Source organism: Lontra canadensis, unplaced genomic scaffold, assembly GCF_010015895.1.
Source record: "Lontra canadensis isolate GAN:19392208 unplaced genomic scaffold, GSC_riverotter_1.0 scaffold25, whole genome shotgun sequence".
NCBI lineage: Eukaryota > Metazoa > Chordata > Mammalia > Carnivora > Mustelidae > Lontra > Lontra canadensis.
Genome location: NW_022631019.1, coordinates 6,948,333 through 6,962,610, shown reverse-complemented (window position 1 = coordinate 6,962,610; position 14,278 = coordinate 6,948,333). Strand labels below are relative to the sequence as shown.

At 42.8% G+C, this 14,278-nt stretch overlaps 1 protein-coding gene across 4 annotated transcripts in view; it reads right to left on the bottom strand.

Annotated features, from left to right (window-relative positions):
- The window catches only part of UBE4B (ubiquitination factor E4B), a 123,647-nt gene that overhangs the window by 20,360 nt on the left and 89,009 nt on the right, over positions 1–14,278 (bottom strand). For all 4 annotated transcript variants that reach the window (XM_032863357.1, XM_032863358.1, XM_032863360.1 and 1 more), the window contains 6 exons: positions 13,917–14,115; positions 11,415–11,553; positions 7,263–7,362; positions 5,906–6,033; positions 4,946–5,044; positions 3,802–4,037 (listed from right to left, as the gene is read on the bottom strand). In XM_032863357.1, coding sequence (XP_032719248.1) covers positions 3,802–4,037; positions 4,946–5,044; positions 5,906–6,033; positions 7,263–7,362; positions 11,415–11,553; positions 13,917–14,115 — 901 coding nt within the window. The remainder of the gene's footprint in view (positions 1–3,801; positions 4,038–4,945; positions 5,045–5,905; positions 6,034–7,262; positions 7,363–11,414; positions 11,554–13,916; positions 14,116–14,278) is intronic.

The window sequence follows — 14,278 nt, the reverse complement described above, 5'->3', positions numbered from 1 at the left end:
TTAACCAAACACTTTTTACTTTTAATACTAACAATACATGTTTACTGCAGAGTAACTAAGTTCAGATTTTTTTTTTTTAGATTTTATTTATTTATTCATGAGAGACAGAGAGAGAGAGAGGCAGAGGGAAAAGCAGGCTCCCTAGTCCTCTGATACGGGACTGGATCCCAGGACCCTGGGATCATGCATGACCTGAGCCGGAGACAGACACTCAACTGACTGAGCCACCCAGGTGCCCCAGTTAGATAATTTTTTAAAAAGGAAAAGAAATAAATCCATTCACAGTTCTACCATTCAAAACGAACCATCTCTCTGTTACTATTGTGGTATACGTTCTATCGTACAGATGTCTACCAACACGAGGTCCTACTGTATATACTGCTTCATTACTTGGCATTTTCTTTACTTCTGATGACTTAACCATTTAATGTAAATAACATTATTCTTCACAGCTCATATAGACCCACTTTATGGATAAACTGTAATTTACTTAATTCATCCACAGCTGGAAGAAATTTAGGCTGTTTTTAGCATTTTTCCCTGCACTGCATTATAAATGATGCCGCAGTATCACTGTAAACATGCACACGCATTCGTAATTACCCCCACGGAACAGATGACTAGAAATTAAGTTTGCATGCACAAGGGTGAGCTATTTATTTAGTTGCTGTCTCTCGGCCCCCAATCCGCCCTTTTTACTAGGCTTCGCCAGGCTGGGGCTGGGGCTCTGCAGGCTTCCCCTTGCCAGCAGGACCTCCGTTGGGTTCGCCAATAGGGGGCGCTGCAGGAGAACTGGAAAACCACAGGCGAGCAGGGACCTGGTCCCTGGCCAGAGGCTGGCTGCTCCTGTCTGCAACAGTGGTTCTTTCTCCCAGTAGCACCAGCCGCTTCCAGTTTCCAGCTCAGGTCCACCATGGCAGAACTAGTAAGACTGCGCTCCTCGGAGACACCAGCTGGCCAGCGCCCTTCCTCGGAGACCTAGGTCCCCGTTCTGTCCTGGTCCTCATTTGAGCTAGTTTACTAACTCCAGCCTCTTCCTTGGGTTCCCCCAGCTCTGGAGACAGATGATGGCAGCTTCCTGAACTCGTAACCTGCCTTATGCCAAAGCTCTCATTTGCCTTTCTGTCCTCCAATATCTACTTGACTAGTTCTTTATATGGCTGCTCCCTGAACAACACAGGCTTGAACTCCACGGGGCCACTTACACATTTTTTTCAATAAATATATACACGAGACCATAAATGTATTTACTCTTCTTTTTCTTTTTTTTTAAAGATTTTATTTTTATTTATTTGAGAGCGAGCAAGTGAGCACGAGTAGGGGCAGAGGGAGAGGGAGAAGCAGATACCCCGCTGAGCAGGGAGCCTGATGTGGGGCTTGATCCCAGGACCCTGGAATCGTGACCTGAGCTGAAGGCAGAGGCTTAACTGACTTGAGCCATCCAGGTGTCCCTCTTCCTTAAGGTTTTCTTCATAACGTTTTCCTTCCTCTAGCTTACTTTCTCTTAAGAATATAGTGTGTAATACATATAACGTACAAGGGATGTGTTAACTGATGGCTGATGTTACCGATAAGGCGCTACACAGCAAATCTAACATTCTGGTCAAGAGCAGGCTGTTAATGAATCTGGGGGAGTCAAAAGGTGAAAGTGGATTTTTGGCTGCACGGTGGCGGGGAGGGGTCTCTAACTCCTACATTGCTCAAGAGTCAACTGTCTATTTTCCTTACTGGACCTTGATACATAGGATATATACATTTTTAGGGCTTTTGGTGTGGACTGCCAAACTGCCCTTCAGAAGGGTTTTAGCGGGTGCCTGGGTGGTTCAGTGGTTGGGCATCTGCCTTAGGCTCAGGTGATCCTAGGGTCCTGGGATCAAGGCTCCCTGCTAGGTGGGAGGCCTGCTTCTCCCTCTCCCTCTCCCACTCCGAGTGCTTGTGTTCCCTTTCTTACTGTCTCTGTCTGTCAAATAAAGTTTAAAAAAAAAAAGGTTTTACCAATTTACATTCTCAGAGAATTTCATAGCGCTGATTCCGCACACCAGCTAATGGGGAGATGAAACAGTATTTGTAGATTAGTGTAATTCGCTACAACTATGTTATAAGCACTAGGTATTCTCATCTTAAAAAATAAATTTAAAAAGAAAGAAACAGGACGCCTGGGTAGCTCAGTCGGTTAAGCTGCTGCCTTCGGCTCAGGTCATGATCCCAGGGTCCTGGGATCGAACCCCGCATTGGGCTCCTTGCTTGGCGGGGAGCCTGCTTTCTCTCCGCCTCTGCCTGGCACTCTGCCTGCTTGTGCACTCTCTCTCTCTCTCTGACAAATAAATAAAATCTTAAAAAAGAAAGAAAGAAAGAAAGAAAGAAAGAAAGAAAGAAAGAAAGAAAGAAAGAGAGAGAGAAGGAAAGAGGTAAAAAGAGATACCTTACTGTTATTTTAAGAAATGCAGAATTATCTCCAACTAAGCCTGATATGTGCAAGACACTGAATGAGGTCGTGTCCCGTACACATGTGACTCATCATTTGTACCTGAATGGCCCTCTCTACCAGGGAGGGAGGTCTTCCCTACCAGGACTAAGGGGAGCAAAGAAGAAGCTTTTTACCCAGGAGTGTTCCCTCTGCTGTTGCCAAAGCAAGGATGTTAATGAAACTTCAAGTGCGTGTCTACTTGCTTTAGCATTAAGAGCAAATCGGTAGGCTGGGAAGAAAAAAAGCCTTTTTTTTTTTTTTCATTTTTTTAAGTAATTTCTATACTGAACGTGGGGCCTGAACTCAGAAACTACAGATCAAGGGTCACATGATCTCCCAACGGAGCCAGCCAGCCAGCCAAACTCTTACTAGATGTTACAAAGCAGTGGTGACAAAGGACAAAGGAGGCAGACGGACCACTGGAACCCTCAGTAGCGCAGAGAGAGGGGATGGCACCAGCTCCAAAGGAGCAGGAGCAGGTCTTGGTCAACAGGGAAAGGATGGTTACCACTGAGGGCTGTCATGACACAGTGGAATCCTCAAACTTCTGCGGCTGCAGGAACAGCAAGCAGCCGCACTCACGGATAGCCATTGTTTCTCCCAAGAGTGCGGCAAGTACACTCTACTAAATGCTAAAGACACCGAGTGCCCAGGATGTGCTAGGTTCGACAGAGGACAGACAAGATGTACTTCCTTTCCTGCAACATGTACCAGGTGGAAGGAAAATGTGCCATTAGTACAATCCTATGCTTTTGCTGGCAGACAGGTCAACGGGTCTCAAGGTCATCAGCTTGATGAAAACACACTGTAGTTCAAAAGCCAAACGAAGCATAACAATTCGGAATCCAATTCATCCGGCAGTGGAGGACCTTCCTGGAGAGTCTGATGCATGCTCTGTCTGCTCGCCAATGGGACCCAGCGCCTGGCCATCGGCAGGTGCTCAATAAACCTTTGTAGATTTAGTGAATGAGAGAAGACTCCCTGATATCCTGATTCCACTGATCTGAGTGGGGCTCAAAAATAAACATTTTTAACAAGCTCCTTGTTTTACTCATGCTCTAGAAACTCTGAGTTAATACGACAGATTTCTAAAAGTAGCTACAAGTGCATCTGACTTACAGTGGATCCTGCCCCATCATCAGGGACCAGCTCGCAGAATGGTCCATGGGATACGTCCACTGATCTAAACTAAGCAACAGTAACCTGTTTTGCCAGTGGCGGGGTTAAGCAGGTTACACTTGGAAGAGGCCATCAGGATATTAGCTACCAGATTTAGAGCAATTCCCACCCACTGGCTTTAGAGGGCCTTGCCTACCCAAATACCCGGAACCTACCGGTATAAAACTTCATCAGTGAAGGGACCAACAATTTGGTGGAGAGAGGATGGTTTTCGATCATTTCAAAAAACTTCTGGGTTCGTGGCTGAACGGCAGGGTTGGTCATAAACATGACTTCGACCAGTTTGGCCACCAGATACGGATTTCGGATGTAGTTCTGGTTACACAACATCACAACGAGGAACGTCACAATGTCCTGAGTACAGGGTTCATAAAGCACCTGAGGAGAGTATCTGGAGAAAGGCAAAAAGAGTAAGAAATGAAGCTCCCAGAAGCTCTAGCCAGGTAGATGCTGGGGTCATCAAGCAGGGAAGGGGCCAATAGGTCTACAAGCCAAGATGAATTCCCTTGAACTTGCTGAGTTTCAAATGACTGTTGACTTTACAACTAGACAGACTTTAAATCTACTGTGTCTATTGGCTAAAGCATGTTACAGTAACTTACATTATTTTAGGAAATAAACCAAAGCCACCATGATTAAATTATGGGGTAAGGTTCATAAAAGAGTTTTTTGTGTTTTTTTTTAACAAAAAAAAAAAACCTTAAAAAAAATTTTTTTTTAAATGATTTTATTTTTAAGTACTCTCTACACTCAGTGTGGGGCTCAGACTCACGACCTTGATCCGCATGCTCCACTGACTGCGCTAGCCAGGGGCCCCTAAAAATTTTTTCTGGTAGTTGTTTTAATTAAACAAGCAAGCAAACAAACAAACTTCAAATTCCAGTTTTAAACTCAAGCCATTTCCTTGTAAGCTTTCTCCAGTGTTATAATTGAGAAAAATTTCAGTACAAAATATAGATGTGGGTATTTCTGGCTTCTGAATGTTCACTTAGATATTTATAAACTGTTTGCTCCTTCTGTTTCTCAGAAACACATACTCAATTATTAGAAATTCAACTCAGTTTTCAGGGAGTACATTCTTATCGGCATTGTTAATCCTGCTCCTGTCTTGAAGATATTATTGGAACTGGCTTAGTGCCAGAGCTGGATTTATTTTTCCAGTCTCCAGGCAGCATTCGCTTACAGCAGTTACACAGAATTTCAGGCATAAAATGGAGGGCTGCAATGTAGTTCATAATACAATGTACAAGCCACGTACAAAAACCAATTAGAACCATGTAGTATGTCAAAGGCACTTACTGTACAATAAAAAATAAAAATTCAGCAACATCTTCTACATAAAACTCAGGCAATGCTGCAAATACCTTGGGGACATCTGAGTTTAAAGGCAGTGTTATACTGTCAAAGAGAATAAAAGCACAAGTTAAAGAACAAAACCATGGCACCTGGAAACCACCCCCTAACCCCCCCGCTAACCAACTAACTAACCCCAACTAACCAACCGACCAACCAAAAAACCATAAAATCCTGGCACCTGAAACCCTAAGGACTATGACACGGCCATTACAAGTTAAATAATTTATTGGGGGGAAAGCCTCCTAGAACACAAATACGGAGAAGGTACATGAGCCAGGAGACCAGAGCCTGAAACGAACAGGGAAGAATGAAGACAGTGGATGAATTAGGGTGTGCAGGAGATGTTTCTCTTCTTACTGCTTTTCCGTTAAGGTTACTATAGCAAAATAGGAGGGAAACAGAAGGGTCATATTTGGTCATTTTACGCAATCCAATCTGTTTTGAGACAACAGAGCTGCACAATATTTTCGGCTCCTGCAGAGGGCGCTGGGCCAAACTTCCCAACATCAGTCGATCCAGAGACTTCATAGAAACAATAAACTAGTAAAACTGGCTGGGTATCTTCCTGCGCCCAGTCCCTGAAAGGACCCAATACTCTGTTATCTCCAGGTTTTAGTTTCCAACGTATAGATTTCCTTTTCTATCAATCTAGCCGATTTGTAAAAAAAGGACCAGGTCAGAATTAAACTAGGAGGTTTAATTAACCTCCCTTCTTAACTGTAATCACTGGGAAAACACTTATTAATATTACGGATTTTGTAGTCTATACAGGTACAACCTAGAAACTGAAGAACAGATTCTTGATAAAGTAAGGGTTTGGGTTTCAGCTATTGACTGAGGGACGGTGAAGACAACACAGCCGAGACAGGGAGGGCGGAGGGGAGGAGAGAGGGGCACACTCACTCGGGATAGGCGGGGTCCAGGATGCGGAGCAGCAGCTGGATGAGAAGGCCATAAAAATTCAAACATCTTCTCAGAAAGCTCTCATCAAGTAAACCAGCGTCAGCACAGGCCTTGCACCGTACCAGTTTCTGCAGAAGGAGGTACGCCCCCAACCCACAGATTAGTCGGTGGCCAAGTGCCGGCGGTGTCGACTGGCCAGGGAATGGGCCAGGAGATTTGAGGATCTAGGGTTTTCGTGAACTTCGTCTCTAATTAACTACAATATGCTGGTCACGTCCCCAAAGCTTTCCTTGTTCTGAGAGATACAGAAGTACGCCATGCAAACCACTGGGCGGAAGGCTGAGCACATAGTTCAGGTTCAAAAAGGAGTTCTTCCTGTCAGATTGAAATAGCTTGACTGGGGGACAGGGTTGATGGGCGTCAGACAGAGACGGTTAGTGGACAGAAGCCAGACAGATCTGCATCTGAATTCCAGGTCACCACTTCTGCCCCTGGACAAAATGCTTGTCCACTGATGGTCCCGCACCCGTCTCAGAGGACAGCTGTGAGAAGGAAACCCAGGCACGCATGCGCATCGGCGTGTCCATTTGAACAGTTTCCAGGCTCCTTCTGATAGGTCTGTGGGGTGCTCACGGGGGTCTACAGACACCAGAAAAGGGCTCCTGGTGTATTCTGCACCTCAGCAGGTCTTGTGTATTAGTAAATAAAGCAAATCTACCTTAACTTGCACCAGAAATCAAAGTTAAAATGTCCACATATCCTCCTACTAACCAACAGAAACCAGAATCCGCTAATACTCAGTTTTAGAATTTGAACAAAAACACAAGATAAATGCATAAGTAAGCGGTCTACACTCCCTTGTACAGCCTTTGCTCAGCATCCGTCTCACTGGCAGAAATCTTCCTGTCCACAGTTAGGTTCTGTGCAGTGGATCATTTTTAATGACAAATGAAGGAGGGACAAGGCAGGGGGGGTGTCTTCCCACGGCCACAAATCCACTCGGTTACACACTGTGAAAATGCATGGCTGGGACACTGGGTCACAGAGCTGGGGGGCAGTGGAGGGGGAGAACCTCGCAGAAGGGTTAAGTGAGGCAGGTGGAGGCCAACCGAGGACGATAAAACCAGGAAGAATTCACACTGCCACTGGCAAAGCACTTGCAGATTCTGTCCTGATTTAAATCCTGCAGGGAGACCGGGGTGAGATCATCAACTGGTTTGAAAGTCCTGTGTTTTATCTTCAGGGGAAAGAACGACAGAGGCAAAGGGACACTAGTGGCTCAGCCCAGGCACACATTCTGATAGGAAAACGGCTGCTGCGCAGCTGGGCTGCGGCGATCCCGATCAGCCGTACAAACCTTAAGCTGAGTTTTGCAACGCTTCAGCATCTCGCGGTGTCTGGTTGCCAGCGGGGAATCTTTCCATTGGCTTTCATTGTTTTTCAGATCTTCCACGGTTCTGAAACCAAGGACAAAAGGTCAAACACAAGAAGACACGCGGATGCTTCTTATCTACTTGCTGACCATGTTGAGGACCGTCAGACATCTCCTCCCACCCTTCAGCACCTTGAAAGTCAGAGTATTTCCTGTCATTCGTTGGCAGAACCTTTCTTAGGGTTCCTGATCTAATGAATGTCTTAAAATTGATGGTACTTTACATTTAATGACATTTAGTCATTTCTTTTGGAAAGAAATACATTATTTACATTGTTCCCTTATTTTCCTAGGAAGGAGAAAAAGAAGTCCCACCTGAAGGTTCACGGTTACTAGGCCTGGTCAGTTACCCCACACCAAAGGCTGGTTCAACACTGCCAGTGCCCTTCCCTCTTCTGCGACCCTTCCCTCCGCGTGGAATGCTCTTCTCTGAAATGATCTTTGCGGCACGCTCCTTCACTTCCTTCCTATGCCCACCCAAATATCAGCTGCCAGTCGGGCCATATGCGGCGTATTTTAGAGATTGGCTCACCTAATGCTCTATCAACCCCTCTCTGTTAAGACAATTATAGAAAACTGGAGGTTGGCAAATTTTGGGGAACTACACTTTCCCTGACTCCCTTGCTGCTGGTGAATCTGCCCACGACCTAAGCTTCCATCGAGAGGTGACCCCTCGGTGGAGGCAGAAGAGCATGCTGGGGGTGGCAGCCACACAGTGTTTCTGGAAGCACAGTGGCGGGGGAGTTCTGCCTGAGGCAGTGACAGAGGCTCTGCGGTCAGGATGAACCGTGGAGCAGCTTCCTGCCAGGTCAGGTTCAAAGGCGAACTCTGGGTACATACCTGAGCCCTCCCCAGAACTGCGACGGTCTGACAGACTGACTGCAGCCACGGAAACTGCCACACGGCACCTGTCTCTGCAGCCTGGGGTGAGGGAGGTGGGGCTGGAAGACGCTCAGAAGCCCCGCGGGACGGCTGACTGGCCTGGCAGCCCGCCTCTAGGGAGCCGCACGGGACAGGCTTGTGACAAAGTGCAAGGAAGCCTTGTTTAGCTTCCAAGTCAGTGGTAATGACAACCAGTGTGGAGACAAATCTGTTTTGTCAAACAAGCCGCTACAGATTTCAAAGCACTTGGACATACTACTTCCCTTTCTTACCCTTGGCTCCTTACCACGGAAGGTAACAGATCTACAGGTTTAATGGGCTGGGATGCGAGCATCTCTGCGACATCGCTGTTCTACCTACCACGTTTGTGGGGAGAGAATGCGGGAGTGTGTGGAACGGATCCTGGAGGTGCTTGATCCGCAACAGTGAACTATCCGAACACCCTTCTGTGTAGGACTAAATTCACCGACACCACTACATCCACCAGAGACCCTGGATTCAAGACAGTCACTGAGTAGCTGGGAGGGGTTTGAAATGTGCAGCCAGCTAGTGGACTCAAACTTGGCAATGACAGGGACCTACGCTGAGTGAAGCTGGGCTCCCTGGTATCCCTTGACAGAATTCAGAGGAAGGAATCTAAAGTTTAAGAAGCTGAGAATTTTCAGACAGATACACCCCGGGTGACTGGCTCAGAAAACCCCTCCTCCCAAACCTGCCTCTCGCCCCCCGCATTCTAGAGGACATCTCTCCTATCACAGTGTTGGAAAGCACACAGGTGAGGGGAACATCTTTGAGCACAAGAGTGACCATCCACAGTCGCCTGGGGGTGAACGCAGTCGATGGTACCATTGAAACGGATCAACCAAAGTCCGTAAAGAGATGGGATCCCAGGGCTCCAAGATGAAGAAACAGACAAATTCACAATCACAGCTTGAAACCGTATAAGCCTTTCCCAATAACTGATATTATAAGCTGATAAAATCAGCAGATAGGAGGAAAATTTGAATAAAAGACGAACAAGCCTGACCTAACTGACAAACGGACCGTGCAATAAGCGACACAGAAAGCACATTCTTTTCAGGTCTCCACGGAACATTTACTCATGTACCTGTTGGGCTATAAAGCAAATTTCAATGAAGTTCGAAGGACACAATTCAGAGCATGTCCTCTGACCACTGTGAAACTGAACTAGGAATCAATAACAAATGATAAACAGACAAATCCCCCAAGAATCTGGAATTTCAACAATGTATTTTCCAATAACCCACTGGTCAAATAAGAAATAATAAAAATTAGAAAATATTTTGAACTGATCAGTAAAATGTGACATACCAAAACTGAGAGCTGCAGCTAGAACTGGGCTTTGAGGGAAAGGAACAGCCTTAAATACACGTATAAGGGCTGAAAATGGATGATATACGTACCAATCTTAAGAGGCAACGAAATAACAACAAAAAGCAAATTTAAACTAAAAGCATATAGAAGGAAATAATGAAGACCCTGCAGACATTAAAACGATAAAAAGATGTTATGAACAACTTCAAGCCTAGAAATTTTGAAGCTTTAGATGTCACAGAAATACTGACACAAGATGAAATAAAAGTGTAAACAGTCATATATCTAGTAACAGCATAAAACACATAATCAAAAACTTTCCCATAAAGAAAACTCTAAGCCCAGTTAGCTTTATCAATGAATGTTTCCAAATATTTAAGAAAGAAATAACTGTTATAAAATAAACTGTTTTTTTAAGAAGATTTTATCTGTTTGAGAGAGAAAGAGAGACAGACAAGCAGGGGGAGTGGAAGAGCCCAACGCAGGGCTCCATCCCAGGACCCTGGGATCATGACCTGAGCAGAAGGCAGATGCTTAACAACTAAGCCACTCAGGTGCCCCTAATAAACTCTTCCAAAAAACATAAAAAGAGAGAATACTCTCCAACTCATCATTGGCAAGCATGATACCAAAACCTGAGGAAGACATATCAAGAAATGAAAATGGTAGGCCCATCTTTCTTTTTGAACATAGACTCAAAAATCCTAAACAGAGTATTAACAAACTGAATATCCAATGAGTTATAAAAGCAATAATATAAAAACTGAGTTTATTCCAGGAATGAAAGACTGGTTTAGCATCAAAAAACTAGTTGATATAATTCAACCACATTAACCGAATAGAGGAGAAAAAAATTTCTGATCTTTTCAATAGCTTTGGAAAAAGCATTTAGTAAAATTCAACTTCTGTTAGGAATAAAAAACTTTAAAAATACTAGAAATAATGGGAAATGTTCTTCATCTGGTAACAGAGGACATACAAAAAAACCCTCTCCCCTATTGAATTAGAATAGAAAAATTTGAAGAAAGCTGCCTCTAGTCAAGATTTTACTAGAAATTATAGCCAGTATGCTAAGGCACAGAAAAAAAGTGTAGGAAAGAAAACTGACATCATTTACCAATGACACAAATAAGTGTAGAAAGAAAATCTTAAAGCATCTACAGAGTAACCATGAGCATTAATAGGTGATTAGCAAGATAGATACACAGAGATACAGAGTTACAGATAGCGATATGACATACTTTTTCTCATAGCCAGACATGTACATAGGTCCTGGACTAAATGCAGGGGCCACACTATTATTATTCCAGAAGACCTGTTTGAAACGTATTTGGTTCTTATTTCTGTGATTTGTTTATTTGGAGGCATTGGCACATGGGGAAAAATGCTTAGGTCAAGAAACACAGCAATGGTGCTAATGAATGGGAAACTGATGGCTACTACCTGGCCATTCTGGGTTCCTTATGCCACAGGCCAACATGCAAAAAAGGGAATTCCATGATGGCAGGAATCAATGATCTTTTTTATCAAGGAAACTAGAGTTACTGTTTCAGAGTCCAGAGAAGGAGAATGACTGGAACCCAGGAGATCCTTTAAAGGGCCTCCTGGTCAACACCACACTCAGTAAAAAAAGTTAAGGGAAGTCTAAAACCACATACTGAGTATTGAGATCTGTCTGAAACCAAGGCTGGGTCACTCTGCCACATAAAGAACTCTGGTGGACGGAGGACCGTGGACAGGGAACCAGAAGCAGATGGTTCATTGCAATATACTCACTCCTGGCATTCAAATCCACTGGTCACAACAGAACTGCTTGCTTTGTACCTCGGGCAATCCCAGGACATGGGGTCACACACGTACCTATTGAGCTCCCGGATGGCCCGGAGTCTGCGGATGTAGCGACGGCAGCTTGGCAGAATGGAGAGGTGGTGGGCGTGCAGGGTAAGAAAAAAGCATTCTGTAGGGAATTTCGGCTCAGAAAATGGAGGCTGATCTCCATCTAGGAAAAATAACATGATTCCCTAAATAAAGGCTTTACCAAGACTAAATCAGGGGAAAAGCACAATTAAGACAGAATTACACTTGAATTTTCAAGAAGCTTAAGGATGCTTTTTAAAAAATATAGACTAAGTTATAAGCAGCACGAGCTCCATTGAATGATTAGGTATTCTGCCCCATCTGATTAAATGTTTGCATAGACGTACATCAACAACCTGTCGTTACGAGTCTTCCTGATGTATTTTATATAACCATTCCCATAATTCAACACAGGCCATGAAACATCACCTTGAATCTCAAAATACCGGTAGACTGTTAATCTACAGATTCCAAAGCCGTTTCCATACCGTGGGCATGTCTGCCACTTCTAATTCTTCTCTATTATAAATAGTGTTTGGAAGATCTGTATGAAAAATCACTCCTTCACCCCACTCCCAGAATTGGCAGTATATTCTAAAATGTAAAATTATTGAGAATGACAGTATTATAATTTTTGGTATAAATTAGAATTCATTAAATAAATTGATTAAATTCCATCTATTTCTTCACAAACTTATATTCTATCTTATCACTTTGTTTTTGGATTATCTATCTATTTATTTTTAAAGACTTTATTTTTAAGTAATCTCTACACCAAACAATGTAGGGGCTCAAACTCACAACCCTGAGATCAAGAGCCCCAAGCTTCACCGACTGAACCAGCCAGACGCCCCTGTTTTGGATAATTTACAGATACACAACAATAACCTGAATTTCTTTCAATTTGTATCTAATTCCTATTAGTATGTGTATTTTTTCCAGCAAGTATCTTTTATTTTCTATGATATATACTGCTTACATTTTTGTCCCCCAAAAGAAAACTGTCTCTTGGTAGAATTCAGTTTGGGCCTTATACATTTATAACAGGTTTACATTGTAAAAGACATGATTCTATCAAACATAAGATATACTTTGCTTCTTTCTTTAATTTTGCATACTCATTTCATTTCACTCTACAAAAAGCATATTTATCTAAGATACTGTATATATGTATCATCTTTGATGAGATGCTTCATTTATTAAATCATTATAAATTTCTGTTTCCTTCATGGCTGGGTCAAATCCTCTGTTCAGTTTTTTCATGTTTTCTTTATTTTTATATTATATGTATAAAATATAAAAATACATATAAAATAAAGGATATATATGAAGAATATATATACTATATATATATTTTTTAAATGTTTAACCCTTTGATTCTTCTGGAATTTACTAGTCCATGATATGATTCCAAGACAATACTAGTTACTACTTATTCAAGTGGTACTAATCAAACACTAACTTTATTGCTCATCAGAGATTTAGTTCTTATCATAGTTTACATGTTTCTCTAGAATGTGTGCACCCATCTGATCACGATGCTGCCAGGCAGGCATGGAACCCCCATCCTACTGAACGATTTTATAATATTTAAAAAATAAATGCCATAGGGTTCTGATATCCATCAGTAATATGTCTTATCACATAGAAAGGAAAAAGATCAACAACTTAACACTTTAAAATATTCATATTTTAATACCAATGATGCATCAAGATCTATGAAATATTTCAGGAGAACTTTAATTGGTATATATAAAATCTATATTATAATTAAGTCTCTGCTACCATTTTTATTATATGAGTATTTTTAAAGATTTTATTTATTTATTTGACAGAGAGAGAGAGAGAGAGCACAAGCAGGGAAGTGGCAGGCAGAGGGAGAAGAAGAAGCAGGGTCTCCACTGAGCAAGGAGCCCAATGTAGGACTCGATCCCAGGACCCTGGGATCATGACCTGAGCCGAAGGCAGCTGCTTAACCAATTGAGCCACCCAGGCATCCCTATTACATTTCTTTTTCTTTTCTTCTTCTTTTTTTTTTTTTTGATTTTAGTCTGAATAGTGTATTTCCTTCCACTTGTTCTATATATCTATTTGACTTTGGCTAAGCCAAGTAAGAAGTTTTTTTTGGTTTTTTTTTTTAAAGATTTTATTTATTTATTTGACAGCGAGAAAGAGAGCACAAGTAGGCAGAGAGGCAGGCAGAGGCGGAGGGGGGAAGCAGGCCCCCATTGAGCAGAGAGCCCGATGAGGGGCTCAGTTCCAGGACCCCAAGATCATGACCTGAGCTGAAGGCAGAGGCTCAACCCACTGAGCCACCAGGCGGCCAAATAAGAAGTTTTCAATGCGTTACTTTTTATTGTGTATCTCTGGCTCTTAAATTAATTTTCTGGAGAGAAAACAACAATTTGTGAGCAACCACTAGCATCCAAATAAAATAAATCTACGAGACGTGTTTAAATAAAAGGGCAGCGTTTTAATGATCTCACAATGAGCAACGTCACTCACACAGCTCCGCCAGCCAGTCGTTCACGTCCTCCATTGTCGCGTTCACTCTCGTCTCATCATTAGGGAGAGCGATCCGGCACCTTGGGTGGAGCACATACGCGGGGTCCACCGTCTCTAACTTGATCTTTGTACTTAGCTGCTGCAGCACCCAAAGGAAATTCAGCATGAATCCGTCCGTAGATACCAATCTATCATCTGTCTGTGGAGTACGGAAAAAATGAATTTAAAATAATGACTTAAAAAGAAATTTTGGCACAAGTATGTAAGAAAGGCAACCAGACATTCACCCCAGAGTCAATGAGAGGAAATATATCATCACCATTGTCATTTTTTTTTTTTTTTTAAAGATTTTATTTATTTAT